The sequence below is a fragment of the Sceloporus occidentalis genome, unplaced genomic scaffold (genome assembly GCF_023333645.1).
Source record: "Sceloporus occidentalis isolate IW3139 unplaced genomic scaffold, rSceOcc1.0.p SCAF_5, whole genome shotgun sequence".
Classification (NCBI taxonomy): domain Eukaryota; kingdom Metazoa; phylum Chordata; class Lepidosauria; order Squamata; family Phrynosomatidae; genus Sceloporus; species Sceloporus occidentalis.
In genome coordinates, this window is record NW_028316985.1 from 50888034 (window position 1) to 50908463 (window position 20430).

Sequence of the window (20430 nt, forward strand, 5' to 3'; positions counted from 1 at the left end):
CCATGCACATTGCCTGTGGGTGTTTGGCCTGCCTTAGGTGCAGGCTGTGTGGGCAGCAGGGTTTTGACCTGCTTTCAGAAAACATAGGCTTGATCCACTTTTCCAGCCCATTTCTCCAGCCCTTAGTTATTTACCTTATTCATTTAGTATGCATATTTTTGTTGTATATAAGTTAGTTAGTTCTCTGTCTAAATTTGTATTTAAACATCTTTTCAAGCAAACTATTTCCTAAAGAGCAACTATAGAGGGTATTTATTTATCCTGGTCTATTAAATAAATTTCCAAAGGAACAGAACTGGTATGGCTGTGAATTACTGGGACAAATCTATGCAACTGTCTTGGGGTGGTAATGGGCAGGATGAGGAAAAAACGATTCAAGCTGAATCCAGGTAAGACGGAGGTATTCATCATAGGAAACCCGAATCTGGGGATGGAGTTATGTCAGCCAGTTCTGGATGGCGTCGCATTTCCCCTGAAAGACTCTATCCGCAGTCTGGGGGTGCTTCTTGACTCATCTCTTCACTTGACTGCTCAGGTGGATGTGACAAACAGGAGCACCTGTTATCAGCTTCAGCTGATATGCCAGCTGCACCCCTTTCTGGAACCAGGAGACCTTAAGATAGTAGTACATGCACTGGTAACCTCTCGATTGAACTTCTGTAATGCGCTCTACTTGAGGCTAGCCTCGTGCCAAGTTCAGAAATTCCAGCTGGTACAAAACATGGCAGCTAGGTTGATTACAGGTACTTCTCGTAATGACCATATAACCATTTTCTTTATGTCCCTTCACTGGCTGCCAAGGTGTTGGTTATTACCTTTAAAGCCCTACATGGCTTGGGAACAAGGCTACTTAAGGGATCGCCTTCTCCCGTACTGTCCGTCCCACACACTAAGGTCCTCGGGAAAGAACCTACTTCAGCTGAAAAAATCTAGGCTTATTTCAGTAACCCAGAGGGCCTTCTCTACTGTTGCTCCAAAGCTATGGAATGATCTGCTGGAAGAGATCAGTCATATTTCCACTCTTGCAGCCTTTAAGAAGGCTCTTAAGACGGCAGGCCTTCCCAACTTAATTTTTCTCCCCGCATACTATGATCTACGTCGGCTGCCTACCTATTAGTTCCTCTTTTTTAAGTTATTGTATTTAACTGTTTTTAAATTATGATAGTTTAATTGTAATTTTAGTATTAGGAAGGGACTAAATTTGGATTTTATTGTATTCCATGTATTTTTACTGTAGTAACCTGCCCAGATTCCTCATGATTTGGCAGGCTATAAATAAACAAGTTGTTGTTGTTGTTGTTATGGGAGTCCTGACATTGCCTGGCAGAGGGTGCTTTATACTAGGGCAGATGAGAAGTCTGTGAGTGACTTACCCTTCCCCAGCCAGCAGATCTTTAAGTTAGGACTGCATCTTTAGCTGGATAAAAAATATTGAAAAATACAGAAGCTGGAAAATGCTGAACTACTAACGTGAAAAGCTGTATTTAATATTAATTATAACCATTTAGTCTGCCTCCCCCTTGATGGACAAGAATTCACTACTCTTGATCCTCTTTTAGACATGAATTATCTCAAGACAGGAAATGAGTATGTAATTAATAAAAGGATATTACTATACCAGTTGTGCAGAGTGGTAGCATTTGGTTGTATTTTCTTTTTCTTTTTTTAAAAGTCCCACTCCCCTGAGAAACAGATAGTGGAGTTGCTTTACTGTGTTATTTATATGCATGGGAGAAATGTGCATAATGATGTACTTAGTAATTTATTCATTCTATTATTAAATTTTAAGCCCCAATGATATGCCTGATGCTGTAGAGGATGCAAATTAAGACAATTATTGCCTCAGGGAGCTTAGGAGAATGTTTCCACAGCCCAAAGGAGTTTGGATTCATTGGGATTGTTGGATAACTGTGCAAGCTTCACCAGCTACTTGGTAAAGGAGCCTGGGCTTAATTGGCTTTTAGCAAATCCATAGAGTCCATTATTTGGAAAACATCTGTTGAAAAAGCACTACATTTTCACTTTCATTTGTCAGCCTGTCTCTGCACACTGAAAACGGATAATATAAATCCCAGTTCTGTGAACAACTGCCATCCTAATATTGTTTATTTATTTAAAACATCTCCATACAACCTTTGCCCTTGAAATAAGATCCAAAGGAATTAATGGCATATCATTGAACCATAAAAGGTTTTAGAAACAAAACAAATCAGCATAATATACAATTGTACAACTAATAGGAACAGCAACAGTCTGTCCCACAGCAGCAGTTTGAAAAAACAAACCTTAAAGGCAAAGAGTACCAGCCCAGATCCTACAAATTACATAACCCACCAAAGACTAATAGAAGTGCCAATTGAATCTTCCTTAGGAGACATTGCATGGCTGGGGTTGGAGGCATTTTATCAACTCACTGCAACTCTAAACTCTGCAGGTGAAGGTACCCAGAGAAGGTCCTCTCATGTCTATATCAGTTACTAGGCAAGCTAATATCAGAGTAGGCAGACCATGAAGTCAATTCTACCAACCTTTTATGAGTGTAAAGTTCAAAGCCAGCCCTCTAATTTTACTTAAGTTCCTTCAGTACAGGTATAATAACTTCATACTAGCCATTTCTTGTCAACTGTCTGGCTGTTTCATATTGTACTAGCTGAAGCTTCGGAAGACCTCACACATATGGCATTAAAAGTGACAATGGTCTTCAAACACTAAATTTTTCCTATTGGATACTTTACTTCTTTTTCCTCAAAATGGGAGACAGTTACAGCCAGCTTTTGTTCTTAAAATCGATGTGCAACCATTACTTTTTCTTTGTCCCAGACTGCATTGCTAGGTGTAATCAGAGCTCAGAATGTCACCTTTGGCCTGTTACAGACGGCCAAAATAAAGCTGCTTCAGGTCTCTTTGGAGGTATGCTATTTAAATGATGCATGGGTCTTAAGAGTCCGGAGGTTGCGCCAAAGCCACACTCCATTCCTAAGCACTGGAGTACAGCTTTCGGATTCTTAGGATGCATGCATCATTTAAACAGCATACCTCCAAAGAGACCCGAAGCAGCTTTATTTTGGCAGTCTGTAACAGGCCTTTCAAAAGTAAGTAATTTTGAACTCATTGCAAGGTCTCCTTGAAATAATTTGTTTCTATTATAATTGCAAGTTTTAAGCAACAAAATTATGTAATGTATTACTATTTATTTACTTATTACTTATCTACTTATTTATACATTACCTCTCTGGGGTGTCACCTGGTGCACTTTGCACTTTCCTTGTGATGACCCTGGTTATGCTGGCAGTCAAAAATAGCAACAATGAGTTACAGGTAACTGTGTTATTTCTAATGTGTTACTTCTAAACGCTGATGCAGTTTGATACCTGCTACATCTACAAGGGCTTCATTCATTCACTGTGGATATCTCAGTTTGGAAATTAGGTCTAACTTGCAGATTCCAAAGGGCCTAATACCTTAAAGACACCATACCTTTACTGCATTTCATACATTAATGTGATTAAGGTGTGTTAGCTGCCTGGTGTGATAAAGTCATAAGAAAACCCTATGAGATTCATGGGGTCACCATAAGTTTGCCAGTGATTTGAAGGCATGCATGCACACACACACACCTCCTTTCCACAACTCTTTTGCTTATTCTCCATGCTTTTTCTACAATCTAGTCTAATGATGAACTCTGTGGGGGAAAATGATATCTGAAACACTTTTGTGATATTCTGGTTTCATATTTGATATTCCCAACAGCTGATAATAAATACAGTAGGGATTTTTTGTTCTTTTAAAATATTTATATGTAGTTTTTAATCTGTCCCGCATATAAATGCATATTCAAGAACATAATTTCTAGTATTTTTTGGTGCTACACACAGGGATTTATACTAGTTGTTATGAAAAGCACCTGTGCACTGATTTTGGGGAATTTTGTTTTTATTTATGGTATCAGATGTAGCACCACTGAATATGCATTGGGATCAATAACATACAGAGGAAAAATGCAGACTTGAGTGATTTACTGTAATTCAGTGCCACTCAAAGTGGTGATGCATGGAACAGTGCTGGTTCATGAGCTGCGAGGTGCCAGTGTCTGAGGAATTACCTGGCCAGAAACAAACAATTGTAGGCAGTGAGCATAAATATGGTACCAGTCCCTGGCACACTGGGGAAAAGAAACTGCAAGCCATCCACTGATTTAATTTATGCTTGTTCAGAAGTGGAGTGAATTTCAGCTAGATATATTTCTAAACACTGACCTGTCGTTTTAGACATAGCAGTGAATATGTGACTCTACCCAAGCAAAAGAAAATAAATTAGAGATTAAGAAATTCCATACTGCTCAATGAGTAAAAAACAACAAAATTCCACTCTACTTCATACTCTACTTCAGAACACTATTTTATAATCAAACATTATCAGTGGAATTACTCTTCTATACAATTAGAAAAAGTAATTCATATCATAAAGGAAACAGATGTTTGTAGCACAGTTTTATCACATGAAATCATGGTCATATTACAATAAGTTTTTTAAAATGAATCTGATATATATGTTTGCTTATTTGTAATTACTATTCTAAAGAACTAAATAAGTACTGTACTGTACTATACCTTTACTCATGTGAGTTTGGTGTACATTAGGGGAAAGGAAAGAGGCTGTTTAAGTGATGGTTTTGTTCTGTTCAAATTGAGCACATGACAAAAGATTGTAACTTAACGCTATAATTAGGGAGAAGAGCAGTTCATGTTTTATGTGTTTTGCTAGTCATGGGTTGGAATTAGGCTGCCTTGGGTTGGATGTTGTTGCATTTAAGGTTCCAGCAGCTATAGCCATTATGCAGATGGTGAGGAATGATGGGAGTTGCACTTCAATGCCATCTGGAGTGCCTCGTGGATCCAACTCTGTGGTAGAGGGTACATCTATACTGTAGAAATAATGCAGTTTGACATCACTGAGTACCATAGCCTACAGAATCCTGGGATTTGTAATTTTGTGAGATGCCAACACCACTTTGGCAGAAAGGGCTAAAGACTAAGTAAAACTACAAATCCCAGGAGTCCATAGGATGGAGCTATAGCACTCAACGTATTGTCAAATTGCATTATTTCTACATTGTAGATGCACCCAGAGTAGGACCAGAGCTTGTCTTTGAAGTACAATTGCTAGAATCCCTCGGTCACAATTGGATTTTTATTAGGGACTGGCTGTGCCCACTGTTTGGTAGTGCATTTCGGGAAGTGTAATAAAATAGTAACATTTCTAAGCCTTGTCCAAGGTACATGGCATGTTTCTTTCTTTTCTCTCCTTTGTTCTATGTAGACCAAAATGAACTTATGGATGAGCAAAGACATGAACCTTGATTTTCATGTCTAAACCCAAGCCCAAACAAAACAGAATATGTCTGTATTTGAAAGCAAAACAGTTGCTTTCAAGACTTTTTATACTGGCCACTAAACTTCCAAGCTCAAGCCTATCCCTACAAAATTTGGAAGATTGTAGAATTATTCATATTGCTCAGACTTTGATACTCAAATTAATGCAATTAAATGTTCTCCATTGGGATCATACTTTTTGAAAGAACCAAGATACAGACATAGGCGGGTTATAAACCGCCGCTTTGCGGCGATCTGCCGCCGCCGCTGTTTGCTCCGTAAGGGAGCCGCTGCAGCCAAACCGCGCGGCTCCGTTACGGAGCAAAAAAGAAGCTCCAAAATGGAGCTTCTTTCCGTGGCGCAGCTATGATGTCGCGAGGCGCCGCTGGCGCACTTACGACGTCATAGGTGCCGCGGCACGTCTGGACGCTATGCGTCCAAGACGTAAACATGGCGGCGGCCGTCTGGAATGGCCGTCGCCAAAAAATACGTAGTGACTACGTATTAGGGTTAGGGGGGTGCGGAAGCACCGCACCTTCCTAACCCTAATACATAGTCACTACGTATTTTTTGGCGGTCTGTAACCCGCCATACATAGTTAATAAAGTCTCTGAAAAGAACCTCCTTTTTACAAAGTCTTTTCACTTTCATCCAGACTTGTCTACTTGTCCTCTGTCCAGATAGATTTTTTAAAGTAGTTCTGGTGGAAAGATAGGGATCGTAGGCTGGAAAAATAGACATTTGGCTTCTGTAGATCATCTAGCTAGCAGTGTGTGTCTGCCTACAACAGGCAAGATGAAGAGAATCTGCCTCAAGAATCTCTTACTGAACATCTGTGAATGAACAGCATAAGAGAGGGGAAAGGAGAAAGAAGATAAGCTTTCGTCGGAGATATCTCCGGAACATTAAGAAAAAGAAGCACAGATTTGCAAGTCTAGTCACCAAAGTGGAAAGCATACGAAAAGTAGAGGCTCATGAAAGAAAGAAAGAAACACCCAAGCAGTCTCCAAGCTTTCAAGCGGTATCTAGATGTTTAAAATCTTTTTGCATACTTATACAAGTCTTACCTGACTTAGTTTGTTTAATTTTATATATGCAATTTGTTAGTTTTGCATAAAAAGATTGCTGAATCACGCTGAAATGGTCTTCTTTTGTAGAATGCAGGACTCCAATAATAATACTCTTTCCATGTTATTACTGCTTGGGCTGCCAAATTTTCTGTGAAAATAAAGACACATTTACTTCACTAATGGAGCTATACCTGTATTTGAGGGTCATTTCAGTAATAGAAGCTTCAGTGTACAGCTCTATCCCCAAAGAGATGCAAATACAGAACTTTATAATACTTAATAGCAAATACTGGATTTGATACCAGTGAGAATTGGGGAAAGTCATAGAATCATAGCTGGAGCTCTTGTTGTTGTTGTGGTCATTTCTGACTCACAGCAACCCTAAGACCATATCACAGGGTTTTCTTGGCAAGTTTCTTCACAGGGGGATTGCCATTGCCTTCCCCTGAGCCTGAGAGCATTGACTTGCCCAAAGTCACCCAGTGGGTTTCATAGCAAAACAGGGAATCATTGCCTGGTCTCCAATGTTGTAGTCCAACATTCAAATCATTACACCATACTGGTCTACTGGTGACTATATCTCTATGATTTATCATCTTAAAAATTATAAATGCCACACCTGCTGTTTTCAAGAGACAATAGCAGGCCAAACCTATATATGTTTTATATTTGTTAAATGCCTTTTGTTTTCAGTGTAGCTCGGTTGCAAACAGACCAGTAAGTCCAGTTAAACAAATCTGAATTGATTTAATCATGTTTTGTTTGATTAAATCTATATGCATGAATGCAGTAATAATTAAATGTATTCTCTGATTAACCCGAGTCATATTTTAGTTGCTCGGAAAGGTTTTAAGATGAATATAAATCAATTTATATGAATAATTGTTGCAGCCTTATTTATTTATTTATTTTAAAAAAGGGATGTTCACCTTATTCCTTGGATGAAAATCCTACTCCATACTGAGCTTCTTCAGAAAATGTGCATCCTTTTTGGCGTTTCTCTGTGTGCAGGTGTGATTATCTAGAATTTGGAATGATATATACACATACATGGGAGTGAGCCTTTATGAAAGCCAGACTTTTGAGTCAGCATTCATATCTCATGAACACTAATAATTATAGCTATGCCTATGTGCAGCTCAGTCCTACGCATATGCCATTGTGGTCAGTGGAATATACACCCAAGTAAATGCATATCGGAAGACATTCACTGTGTTTTTGTGTCAAGATGGGGGTGATCATCTTGTTACAGTATGTGGATCCATTTGTTTTCTTTGGTCATTATTCTGCTGTTTTATTCATTTAAAAACCTATATTTCATTTATATCCTGCCTTTCTCCCCAGAGGGATCCAAGGCGGCTGACAGATAAAACCTTTAACAATGCAATAGAATTCAAACAATTAAAACTTAATAATTTTCTTATGATAAAAAGGTTGCTGGAAATACAAAAGGGAGCCTTGCTATACCTTGAAAGTGTGATTAATCATGATTGTTTGTTTTTAACTGCTGTCTGATCAGCTTTGACTTTTGGAGGCCCTATGCATGAGAGATGTCCTAGTCATCCTGTTATCAACTCTTCCAGCTCAGGGGTGCATCTACATGGTAGAAAAAATGCAGTTTGACACCACTTTCTCTGGATCCACACTGGAGAAATAACCCGGTTTGGCTCCACTTTAAGTGTCTTGGCTCAAGGCTATGGAATTCTGGGAGTTATTTCTCCAGTGTAGATGCAGCCTTCAACTGTCAAGACTCCATGCTATGGAATCCTGGGATATGTAGTTACAAAAGGAGGCGAGATCAATGTTTGAAAGTGAACCCACCTTCAGTTCACTCTGTTACCCTAAATAGGATGGGAAGCTTATCAACCATGCCACAGAACCTTACTCTGCTCCTTTGCAATGCCAGGTCGGTCAATAATAAATCACATATCATCCATGATCTTCTGTTGGATGAAAAAGCTGACCTGGCTTGCCTTACAGAAACCTGGCTGGGAGAAGATAGTGCCATCACTTGGAATCAAGCTCTCCCAGCTGGGTATGCTGTCATGGAGCAGGTAAGGGAAAGTGGGCGGGGGGGGGGGCAGAGTGGCCTTGGTTTATAGAGACAATCTCACCTTGACCAGGATACCTGTCCGGAAGATGGACCGCTTCGAGTGTATGTACCTACGTCTGAAGACTAGGGATAGTATAGGGATTCTGTTGGTATACCGTCCACCCCGCCGCTTAACAGACACCCTATCCAAGCTGACACAGCTGATCTCGAAGGTGCTGTTGGAGTCGCCCAGACTCTTAGTCCTGGGTGACTTCAACATCCCACTCGAGACCAGCTTAACAAGTGCGGCTCGGGAGTTCATGGAATCCATGACAACCATTGTGCGGGTCATACTCTTAATGCGGTCTTCAGTACAGAACAGGAATATCCGTGGGCGGAGGTAGTTAATACCTCCACATTGTCATGGATGGATCATTTCCTGGTCAGGGCGGAGCTAAGGGCCACTGTCAGGCCTATTAGAATAGTCCGCCCTCGAAGGCTAATGGAACCAATTGGATTCCAGAAAGCCCTAGAGGGTCTGTTGGTTGATAATGCCGGTGATTCTATCAAAGCCTTGTTGAATACATGGAACACCAATCTTACTAGGGCTATCGACACAATCGCTCCCAAGTGTCCTGTCCCACCTGCTCCGAACCAAAAGCCCTGGTATACCAGAGAGCTGAAGAATGTGAAGTGGGTGGGACAACAACTAGAGCGCAAATGGCACTCAACTGGACTCTTATCTGACATAACTCGCCATAAGAAATTTCTTCTTTTTTTTTAAGAGAGAGGCAATAAAAGCAATGAGATGATCCTCCATGTCTGCCCACATTGTATTTGCAAAGTCTCGTCCAGCATAGCTGTTTAGGGTGGTGAGGGAACTGACGGTGATGCCATCTACCCAGAACCCTCTACTTAACCCGACAACAGTCTGCTGTGATGCATTTAACAACTACTTGCAGATAAAATCTCTCAGATGAGAGTCCACTTGGACACCAATGTTAAGGCAAAGTCAATTGATGAGGTGTCCAGTCAACCCATTTATGAGATTAGGCTGGATCAGTTGGAGCATGTGACTACTGATGACATGGACAAGATCCTTGGAAAGGTGCGGAAAACGACATGCCCCCTTGATCCTTGCCCATCATGGCTGGCCGTCTAGGGGGGTGATGCCTTGATGGCAGTTCTTAGACGTGTCATCAATGCATCCCTTAGGGAAGGTCATGAACTATCTACTTTAAAAGAAGCAGTCGTTAGACCGCTTCTGAAGAAGCCTTCCCTGGACCCCCTGGACATGAAAAACTATAGGCCTGTATCCCATCTGCCATTTTTGAGCAAGGTGATCGAGAAGGCTGTTGCTCTTCAGCTCCAAGTGGTCTTGGATGAAGCCGATTATCTAGATCCATTTCAAACTGGCTTCAGGACAGGATATGGGGTGGAGACTGCCCTGGTCGCCTTAACTGATGACCTTCGTCTAAGCATCGATAGAGGAAGCATGACCCTGTTGGTGCTCCTAGACCTCTCAGCGGCATTTGACACAATAGACCACGACATCCTCTTGGAACGCCTGAGAGAGCTAGGAATCGGAGGCATGGAGCCCTCAAAGGACTGTGTTTGCAGTCTGGGGGTGCTTCTTGATCTGTTGCTTCACATGAGAAATCAGGTGAATGCGATGGTCAAGAGCGCCTGTTATCAGCTTCGGCTGATATGCCAGCTGTGCCCTTTCCTGGAATTGGATAACTTCAAAACTGTAGTACTGTCAGGGATTTGAAGGGTTAAAACACAGCACACAGGGAAATGCTTGATGTGTATGTGTTTGGCCATGAGCATTCAGCAGAGTGGCAAGGCTGATCAGCACAGCTGAAGCTCATTGGCTCAAGGACACTTCAATGCCCAAGTGCACGTAGCCATGGATGATGAAACCATGTGTCTGGATTGCACAGAAGACACATGACATGGTTACACACCTGAACTCACTGGGTTTGGGAGACCACATGGTCTGGAGATTATATAAACCCAGGGGTTGCAAGGGATAGCTTGTGGGTTTGAAGTAGGAGTTGGATTGGTATGTTTTGGAGTTTTAGAGATCTGGTTTTGTATTATAGCACTGTGAATAAAGAGCACTTTGGGGACTTTGTTTCTCTGGTGGTTTATCAGAAGAAGCTACAGCATCGGTTTGCTGTGTGTCCCCAGAGGTTCCTGCATTGCTTCAGTTCCTGGAAGACATCCAACGCTTCTGCTTCTAAAATTGCTAGCTCTGCTATGAAGGTCTGATTTAACCCCAGGACTTGTTTGAGTTGCTGACAGTGGTTGTTGGACCCCAGCAGTTGCGCTGACAATAGGGCTGCCATAATTGTCCACTTTTACCAGGGACAAAATGTAGGACAAATTCAAGACCAAACTGTAGGGCAACTGCAGGACAAAACTCAGCTCAAAATGTAGGACATTTAAGGTCCACCATTTTTCTTCAATGTCCTACATTTTGGGCTGAGTTTTGTCCTGCAGTTGTCCTACAGTTTGGTCTTGAATTTGTTCCACATTTTGTCCCTGGTAAAAGTGGACAATTATGGCAACCCTAGCTGACAAGTACATGCACTGGTAACCTCAAGACTTGACTTTTGCAATGTGCTCTACATAGGACTACCCTTGTGCCTAGTCCGGAAAATGCAATTGGTACAGAATATGGTGGCCAGGTTGATCACTGGAACATCCAGGAGTGACTGTATAACACCAATATTAAAGTCACTCCACTGTAAGCCCAAGGGCAGGGAACCGTCTAATTAAAAAGATTGTATGTACAGCGCTGTGTACATTTACAGTGCTTCATAAATAAAGGTTAATAATAATAATAATAATAGTTTTCAAGCACAGTACAAGGTGTTGGTCATTACCTTTAAAGCCTTCCATGGCTTGGGCCCAACCTATCTAAGGGATCACCTCCTTCCATATAATCTGCCCCGTACTCTCAGGTCCGCAGGGAAGAATTTATTGCAACCTATAAAACTAGACTGACTATTGCAGTCTAAAAAACTAGACTGACTGCAACTTCCCAGAGGGCCTTTTCTGCAACCGCTCCCAGTCTGTAGAAGGGCCTGCCGGACGAGATCTGTCAAATCACCACCTTAGACAGCTTCAAGAAAGCTGTCAAGACGGAGCTCTTCTGGCAGGCCTTTCCAGAATAAACTACTCGAGTGGCCATGTGGTGATTGCCCCCCTATATATATATATATATATATAACTTTGCCACTTTCATTGGTCTTAATTGTTATGTAATTTTAAATTCTATACTGTTTGTCTTTTATTCTGGCACCAGCGTTCTCTCTCTCTCTCTCTCTCTCTTTCTGACAGAGAAAAAGCCTACATGGCTGACAAAACTACATTTCCCACAATTCTCTAGCACTGAGGACAGTTAAAGCGTTCTTTCTGCAGCGTTTTAGGGCTCTCTCCTCGGCTTCAACCCTGAAACCTACATCTCGTCCAAAAAAAAAAAAGAAGTTACTAGGCAGAGAGGATCTCGCGAGATTATGTTAAGCGAGGAAGTAAGGCCATTCCCCAACCGCCACACCCGGCTCGCGCTCGCTGGCTGTCTGGCTCGGCGGACCACTCAGGGAAGGCCAGGGCGCGCATGCGTAAGAGAGAGCAAAGAGAGAGAAAGGAGGGCGGGGAGACAGTGCCACGGTGCGCATGCGCTAGAGAGGGGAATGAGAAAGAGAGGGAGGGCGCGCCAGGGCGCGCATGCGCAAAAAAGGGGGAAGAGCCAGGGCGGGTCAGTGCGCGCATGCGCAAGAGAGTGTAAAGCAGAAGCGATTGTAAGGCGGTGCTCTGAGTAAGAGGGAGAAGCGAGACAGAGAGATCGCCGCGGTGCATTGTGGGATACAGGCGGTGCTGTGTATTGGGTGCCGCCGCCGAGGCGAGAAGAGAGCGAGAGAGAGGCTGAGAGAGGAAGGGAGCAGCGGGGCATGAAGATGGCGGACGCCAAGCAGAAGCGGAACGAGCAGCTGAAGCGCTGGATCGGCTCCGAGACCGACCAGGAGCCGCCCGTGGTGAAGCGCAAGAAGACCAAGGTGAAGTTCGACGACGGCGCCGTCTTCCTGGCCGCCTGCTCCAGCGGGGACACGGACGAGGTGCTGCGGCTCCTGGAGCGGGGCGCCGACATCAACTACGCCAATGTGGACGGGCTCACCGCGCTACACCAGGTCGGTGCGGGGACTGGGAAGGCGCCGGGAGGGCAGGCCCGGAGGGGGCGAGAGAGGAGCGGGGGTCCCCCGAGGCCCAGCCCGCCCGCCCGCAGGGGAAGGGACGCGGGAGGAGGCGAAGGCGGGCGGGCCTCGGGGGACCCCCGCTCCTCTCTCGCCCTGTTTCCGAGAGAGAGAGAGAGAGAGGACTCTGGAGGCACAAGGAACTACAATTCCCAGGATTCCCTGAGCCAGCTGGGATATTCCTGCAGTGTGCTTTTTGGACCCGGGGCCCTGCGCCCGCACTGCGAGTATAATCCAGTCTGAGACCGCTTTGACTGCCCTGGCCCTCAATGCTGGGAGTTCTGGGAGTGGTAGTTTTTTTCCTTTTTGAGAGGCTGAGGAACTTTGAAGGGAGGGTTACTGTTTGTTCTGTGCGAACTTTCTCCTCTATATTTATTACAGGCGTGAGTATCCCTTCTTACACCCCTAAAAATGCTTGGGATCAGGAGTGTTTAGACTGTGTTTGCATATACATACACAACGAGGTATTTTAGGTCCACAACACACGGCAGAAATCACCTGGTTTGAGACCGCTTTGACTGCCCTGGTTGAATGCTAGGGAATATTGGGAATTGCACTTTGTTGTGGCACCAGAGCTCTTCTTTGACAGAGAAAGCTAAATGTCTCACAACACTACACTTCCCAGAATTCCCTAGCAATGCTAGGGAGTTCTGGCCACTGTAGTTTTTGTGAGACATTTAGCCTTCCCTGTCAGGGAGTTATCGAACCACGACAAACTACAATTCCCAATATTCCCTAGCACAGCTAAGGCAGTTAAAGCAGTCTCAAACTGGGTTATTTCTACCATGTGCTTTGGACTTGTGGCGCTTAACAAGGGCTGCTGCATCCACACTGCGGAAGTAAAATCCAGTTTGAGACCGCTTTAACTGTCCCGGCTGGCTCAGTGCTAGGGGATCCTGGGAGTTGTAGTTTAGGTTGGCACCAGAGCGCTCTCTTTCTCTCTGACAGAGGAGGCTAAATGTCTCACAAAACTACAGTGCCCAGAACTGCCTAGCATCAAGCCAGGTTTCGGACTGGATTATTTCTGTGGTGTGTTTGGGGCCTCAAACTGAGCTATGGAGTTCTGGGAATGATCGTTTTGTGAGGCATTTCACCATCTCTGGCAGAGGACTCTGTGGCCACAACGCAGTACTCTTCCCAGAATGCCAAGGCATGATGGAGCCGTGGCGGTTAAAGTGGTGCGGAACCAGATTGTTTCTGCAGTGCGGATGGAGCCTAGGAGAAGGTGGCAGGCTTCCCTCGCACATCCCTGACGCATGGCCAGAAAAGGAGAGAGCTCTGGAAAGGGAGCCATGGGGGTGATGGTTTTTCCACAGACTTAACTTGGGCTGCTGCTGCTGCTGCTGCTGCTGAATGGTGGCCACTTCCTGTCTTTTATGTTTCCCAAATAAGTAGAAGTGTGAAGGCTGCTTCTGCCCTTCCAAGAAAACGGGCATCCTTTCTCAGCTCCCTACTGTCCAGCCCCTCCTCCTCCTCTCCCCAACATCTTTTCGCTCTTTTAACCTTTGAGACAAAAGGGGTTCTGTCCTCCTTCTGTATTGTAGAACTTGAACTCGACTCCGGTGTTTCTGCCTGACTTCTTCGCCCTTTGTAAAGCAGTTCAGTGCGATTGGCGTTGCTTTTGTTTGTAAACATGTGAAAACGGATGTTTCGGGGAAGGAGGAAGGTAAACTGGCTGCGCAGTACTTTTCAAAATAGATGTTTTGTGCACGTTAAACTTTTATAGGCATCTGATTGGAATCTCGAAATGTTAGCCAAATAAGGAAGGACTGTGGCAATCCGAAGATAATGCGAGTTTGCTTGAACAGATCTAGGTTCTACTAATAGGCCAGGAGCAACAACAACGTTAAGCTCGCTGAGTATCAGAAGAGCAAGTATAATCACTTTGACAGCTTCATTTTTGTTTTGAACGGCAGATGTCCTGGTAGTTCAACAAAGGCAGCATAATTAGGATGTCTTGTTGAATCAGGTAGAAGTTCCCTTCCCAGCAGACTGACTAGTTGAGCATATAGCGCTTTGGTAATCTGTTAAGCATAGATTTCAATTTAGTGCTGTATGTATTAAAAATTCCAGGTGATGAAACAAGCATGAGGAAAGTGTCCCTGTTTTTGTTTTTCCAAGATCACAAAGATGGCTTCCAAGTTATGCATATTTCGTTTTTGTTGTTGTGCAAGGTGTACAATCAGCCCAGTCTCCTAAATGAAACCCGCTGTTCTTTAGATGATGTGGTGCATCATACATGTCCTATTTGAAAATTAAATTAAGAAGAAACCAAAGAATCATTAAAACTTCCTTTGTTATGGTAAAATAATGGTGGCGAGAGTAATTTCTCTAAAGACTGATTGGCAAACCTCAGATGTTTCATCACCCTCGAGAAATGGTTTTATGGCTGAGGCCACATTTTATTAGGCTAGATGTTAATCTGTTCACATGTTCCAAAAGAACCAAAAATTATAGAACTGCTTGTAATGGCAGTAAAAAGATGCTGTCATGCTGAGGAGTTCTCTCTGGCCATCAACGTCTGGCCAGTATAGTTTGGTAGTATAATTTAACAGTGTCCGATTTCTCTTTTCTGTACCATTGGACTAATATTTGTTAGTATATTGTCATAAACTGTATTGGGTGTTCATATCACTAAGCAGTCTTTCTGATTCTTCTGCTAATGACTTTTGGTGACTGGAAAAAGACATTGGAAACTTGGATGGCTTACCTTGTTTATGAAGAAATCTCATTGATCTTAGTAGACATCCCCTAGGATCTGTAAGATTTCAGCCCTGGGCTATAAGTTGTAATTTTTAAAAATTGTGACATACTTACACTATAGGATTATTAAAGAGTAAAGAGCTTTTTGGGTGGAACTTGCAACTATAGCTCTTAGGTTTGTGATGTAGTAGTGAACCATGAGAATTACTAATTCAGACTGAAGCCCTGTATGCTTGTCTTCCACATCCTGGTGTCCCTTACATGTTTTCAACTAAAACTGTAGTGAGCATGGCCAATGGTTAGGCATTGTGGGAACTGTAGTTTAAACAGCTATATATGGGCAGCGATTAGATACAGGTAGTTGAGAAAAAGCTGTATAAAAGCTGTATGGAATTTACTTTATAACAGATAGGCACAGTGTTGCTCTGACAAGATTTTTGCCAATTTAGGATATGAATATAGAGAAAAACAAGGGCCCAGAGGGGATCTTCCAGCTTTGGGTGTTAAGTAAAATGATGAAAAATACAGTACAGTGGGTCCTTGTTATCTGCTGGGGTTTGAGTACAGGACACACACACATGCCCTCCATGGATACCAAAATCTGTCATATCCCATTAAATACATTGGTATACTGTAGTAAGCTGATGTCCCTTACGTAAAAAGGCAAAACCAAGCTTTGCTATTTGGAATTTATACTGTACTTTTAAAAAACTATGGATAAAGCATCTTGGATCTATGGTTAAAGAATCCCGACTGTATTCCTGATTTTCCAGAATGTCAGAGACATCTAATGTTATGCCATAATATATCTACAAAATAATGTTAAAGTCTGTTGTCCTGCGGTCCCATGAATGATGGGATCCTTAAGATATACTCCAAGGATAGAGGGAGAGGCCTGACCTTCATGGAGACCTTCATAGTCACTCTAGTAGAAGCAAAAGGGAGAGGTTTCTGTAAGTGTGTTGGGGACAGATTGGACTAAGGTTTGGCTTCATAGGCCTAAATCCAACTCTGGTCTCAACTAGAGTTGACTCAGTGAATCACTGGCATTTTCTCTACTTTTCAGCAGCTAATCCAGCGGGTTTACTCTTAAGTGAGACTTGCAATTGGTTAGTTCATAGTGTTATTTTTCTTGACACGGCCCTAGAATTGGGAGACGTATATATCAGATCTGGTATTTGTCAATCTAATTTAACTCTAATAGTGATGCGAGATAGATGGTTAAAAACAGAGCAAGAGAGAAATGCCACTTTCTGCCTTGTTTCTGACCTGCTAGTGTGAGTTTTTGCAGGACTTTGGATGAGGTAGCTCCTTTGCTTTACAGATCACACCCACCCCCTACATAGTGATATTCTATAAATTTAGAATTTACTGTTTCATAATCATAACACTAAAATGTGCTTAATACAAGAGCCATTTAACTAGCACTTGAACCTGTAATACTGTTAATGACAACTGAAACTTTTCTGCTGTGACTGCTAAACAAAGTACTATATGGTGAGTGGGTCAGTTTCTGTTGGTGCATATCAGATTGAGTTTTGTATTGACAGTGGGATCAACAGAAATAGATACCATAAAACTATATTTTAAACTATAAAACTATTAAGAAATTTATTTTCCTTTGGGTGAAAGGAGCCATGATTCTATACAGTAAAGCAATCAGTAATGTGACTTTACGCTAATAATGATTGTTTATTGTTATATTTTTTCTTACTGGTACATGAAAACCCTATGAAGGGTTTACCTTAGGGTCACCATAAGTCAGAAACGACTTGAAGGCACACAACAACAACAACAAAGTAATAATATTGTCTTGTTTTTTAGAAGTACCATTAGTTTGTATGTTAGTGAAAAAAATCAGATTAAACTTTTTAATGCCTTTTTCTCATAGCTGATGTAAAACATGATTGGAAGAAGGTCCAATGTAGTTTTTGGTGGGTGTCAGTTACATTTTTTGAATTTTGATGTTTTCTGAAGTAGAAGTTTATTTTGAACAAGGTATACTCAACACCTGATTTGCCATTCTTTCTGAGCCAAACAAACACACCTGGAACAGAGCTGTAGCTTATGTTTTGGGACAGTAATGTATGTGCCTTTCCAGCACAACATAAGTTTGTCTTGTTATCAGAGCTCCATATGGAAAAAGAATACAGTTTACTGGTGCCTAGAGTGGGACCATTACTATGAAGAAAAGAATTGTGGGTAGGCTGTAAATCATGTATGAATACATTTATAGAAACTGGTTTCCTTATATCTATATGTCTGTTGTGCAGATTATCTCCAGCAGATTTCATTAACCAGATGTAGTAACAGAGCAGACTTAAGCAACTGTCAGAACTGCTGGGCCTCCTGGCTGACCCCTATCCTGAGACTTTTCTCTAGAACAGAGGCAGTATTCTTGTGCAGTTAAACTAGGACTGTGTGAAAATGAGGGACAGATTTCTTTTCTTCTATTTGACATGGTCTACTCTGTATCAAGAACTGCAAGTCCCAGAGTTCCTGTACATTGGAAACAGGAAAGAAGGATGACTGGTTGGAAGGGCAAAGCAAAACACTATTTGATCGTGGGAGCAAGTGCTGCTGCTGCTACTGCTTCTGGTAGGATTTGCAGTCCCTTGAGCTAGTGTCTAATTCACTCACAGTTTCTATGCTTGTTTGGATAGTGTAATCTGCACATGAGAGTACAGATTCAAAGCAACCAGTAATATTTGTTTTATATCCCATTTGGTAGGCAATAGATACTAGATGAAATCAGAGCCTTCAGGTTTACTTTTGGAAGAAAATATGAACTCCCTCTACTGATATTATTACCTGAAATGTACAAGGAAAAAACGACAGCTAATTTTCAGTGAAATATGCATGGCCCCGCTTACTTTTTGCACAAGGCCAGTGATTGGCAGAAGGTGAAAGAAAATTCAGCATGATAGCATTCATCAAAATTGTAGGCATTCTACAATAGGCAAGAACAGTTAAGCCGCTTAGGCATCTTGTTTGTTGAGTGTGAACTTTCAAAAGAAATTGAAGCAAAGTTTTAAAGTTGGCATAATCTTTATAGCCACATTAGTCCACTAGAATAAAAAAGAAATTACAATGTTGAGAGGGTTATTCTTTTTAAATAATCAAAAATTTACAAAATAGTTAGCAAACAGGACTCTAAGGCTGAATGTTAGTATTAAGCAAAAATAGTAAAGGCAGGTGAATGTGTAAGCAATTTGAGAGCTAAAACAAACTATCATGAGATCATACGCATGGAGTCACGGATTGCCTTGTTAGTATGAGAAGGTACTTCATGTCACAACTTTGTATTAGGTCCAGTAAAATGGTGCTTGAGCCCTGCTTCTTATAGGTAAATAATTACTAAAGACCTCCCACCGTCTGTTCTTTAAAGTTCATGCTAATATATATTTGAGACACCAGTAGTTATGGCTCAGTTTTCTAGGAACTTTATTTCCATTTAGAAACTACCTCAGTGCATTTTAAAATGCCTTCTTGTCCAGAGCAACACAATTATTTAAAGCTGAAAATCAGTGCTTGCTCACAGTTTAGTTACAACATTGTTATTCCAGGATTCTCAGGACAGCTTTTGAAAATACTGCACCATTAAATTATTTAAAAAATCTAACACATAAAATGACCAGTAACATCACTATCTGGCACCCTAGAGAATAAAACCAAATACAAGTAAAAACCCTTTGCAAAATATGGATAAAGAAGAGCAATTTAAACGGACAGAGCATTCCAGAGCATCCAGCATGAGTCAGCAGCTGGGTATACTCCAGCTATTTTGAGCTAAAATTCCCATGATCACATCCATTGGCCTTTCTGGTGGGGATCTGTGGGAGATATAGTGCAAGGCATACATAGGTGGGTATGAATATATTATTCCAATGTGAATGTAACTGATTTAAGAGAAGTGTAGTTTTAGGCATTTCTATCCTGTGCTGTTTTTGGTTTTCAGTGTTAAACTGGCTACTGTGAATTGTTCCCAGAAGGATACAGGTTTAGTTCAGTAAAGCACAGTTTCTATGTGGCTTTGCCTTGCAATGTGCGTTAAAAAATGAGCAGACTAATTCTTTACCAACTGAAATTTGCATTTCATTTTCTGGAACAGTCCCATTGTAGTAATCACTAGGCTGGAAGCTACAAAAGCATGGGTTAGCATGGTGAGTTCAGCCATGCCTAAGAGGAGTTGAAGGCTCTACAACAAGTGCAACTTGCTCATAACACTTGTAGCAGTTGTTATCACCTTCTTCTGCGAAGGCTTGTTTGAATTGAAAAGTACACCCATGTCAGCTGCTGATTAGACAAAAAAAAAGTTATCCAGTTCATCGCAATGGGATAATTTTATTTTTTAAACTGCTTTGTCCCATACATTGTAGACAACACAAAAAAGTCCTTTCCCAAGATTGTATTACTATAGTCTCTTCATTGATGGAGTAGATAATAGGTCTGTTTGCATTTATTCTTGCTTAGGACTTTATAATGTAAAAGTAAATTTAAAATACAAATGTAGAGGGTTTAATTAGCTAGATAAAAAGGTACAAGGTTTGACCTAAGGCTTGGTCAATAGAACCTGAAGAATAATATCTCAGAGGAGATTTGGAAAAATAAGGTGAACTTTGCTTGAGAAAACCCTGGCAGCACAGTGGTTAAATGCCTGTGCTGCAGCCACTCACTCATAAACCATAAGGTTGTGAGTTCAATCCCAGCCAAGGTCAACTCAGCCTAGCATCCTTCTGAGGTCACTAAAATGAGTACCCAGATTGTTGGGGGCAATTAGCTTACACTTTGTAAACTGCTTAGGGAGTGCTTAAGTGCACTGATAAACGGTATAGAAATGTACTTGCTATTGCTATTTGATTGACAGTCAAGGATCCAGAAAAACCTAAACACTTTTTATGGCATTGACTTCACTAGACAAGATCAGCATTGATTTAAATGACTTCACTTATAATCACTAGCTTGAACTCTTTGATGTATTGAGTACTTTAGCA

General features: G+C 41.8%; 1 protein-coding gene across 6 annotated transcripts in view; it reads left to right on the forward strand.

The window, feature by feature from the left end:
• The first annotated feature begins 12257 nt into the window (after window positions 1-12257).
• The window catches only part of PPP1R12A (protein phosphatase 1 regulatory subunit 12A), a 152038-nt gene continuing 143865 nt past the window's right edge, over window positions 12258-20430 (forward strand). For 2 of the 6 annotated variants that reach the window (XM_089524037.1, XM_089524039.1), the window contains exon 1: window positions 12262-12670. In XM_089524037.1, the coding sequence (XP_089380163.1) occupies window positions 12434-12670 (237 nt within the window). In that variant the 5' untranslated portion in view covers window positions 12262-12433. Of the gene's footprint in view, window positions 12671-14379; window positions 14400-20430 lie in introns of those variants that run through there. The other 4 variants (XM_089524041.1, XM_089524038.1, XM_089524040.1 and 1 more) reach the window with 3 other exon arrangements.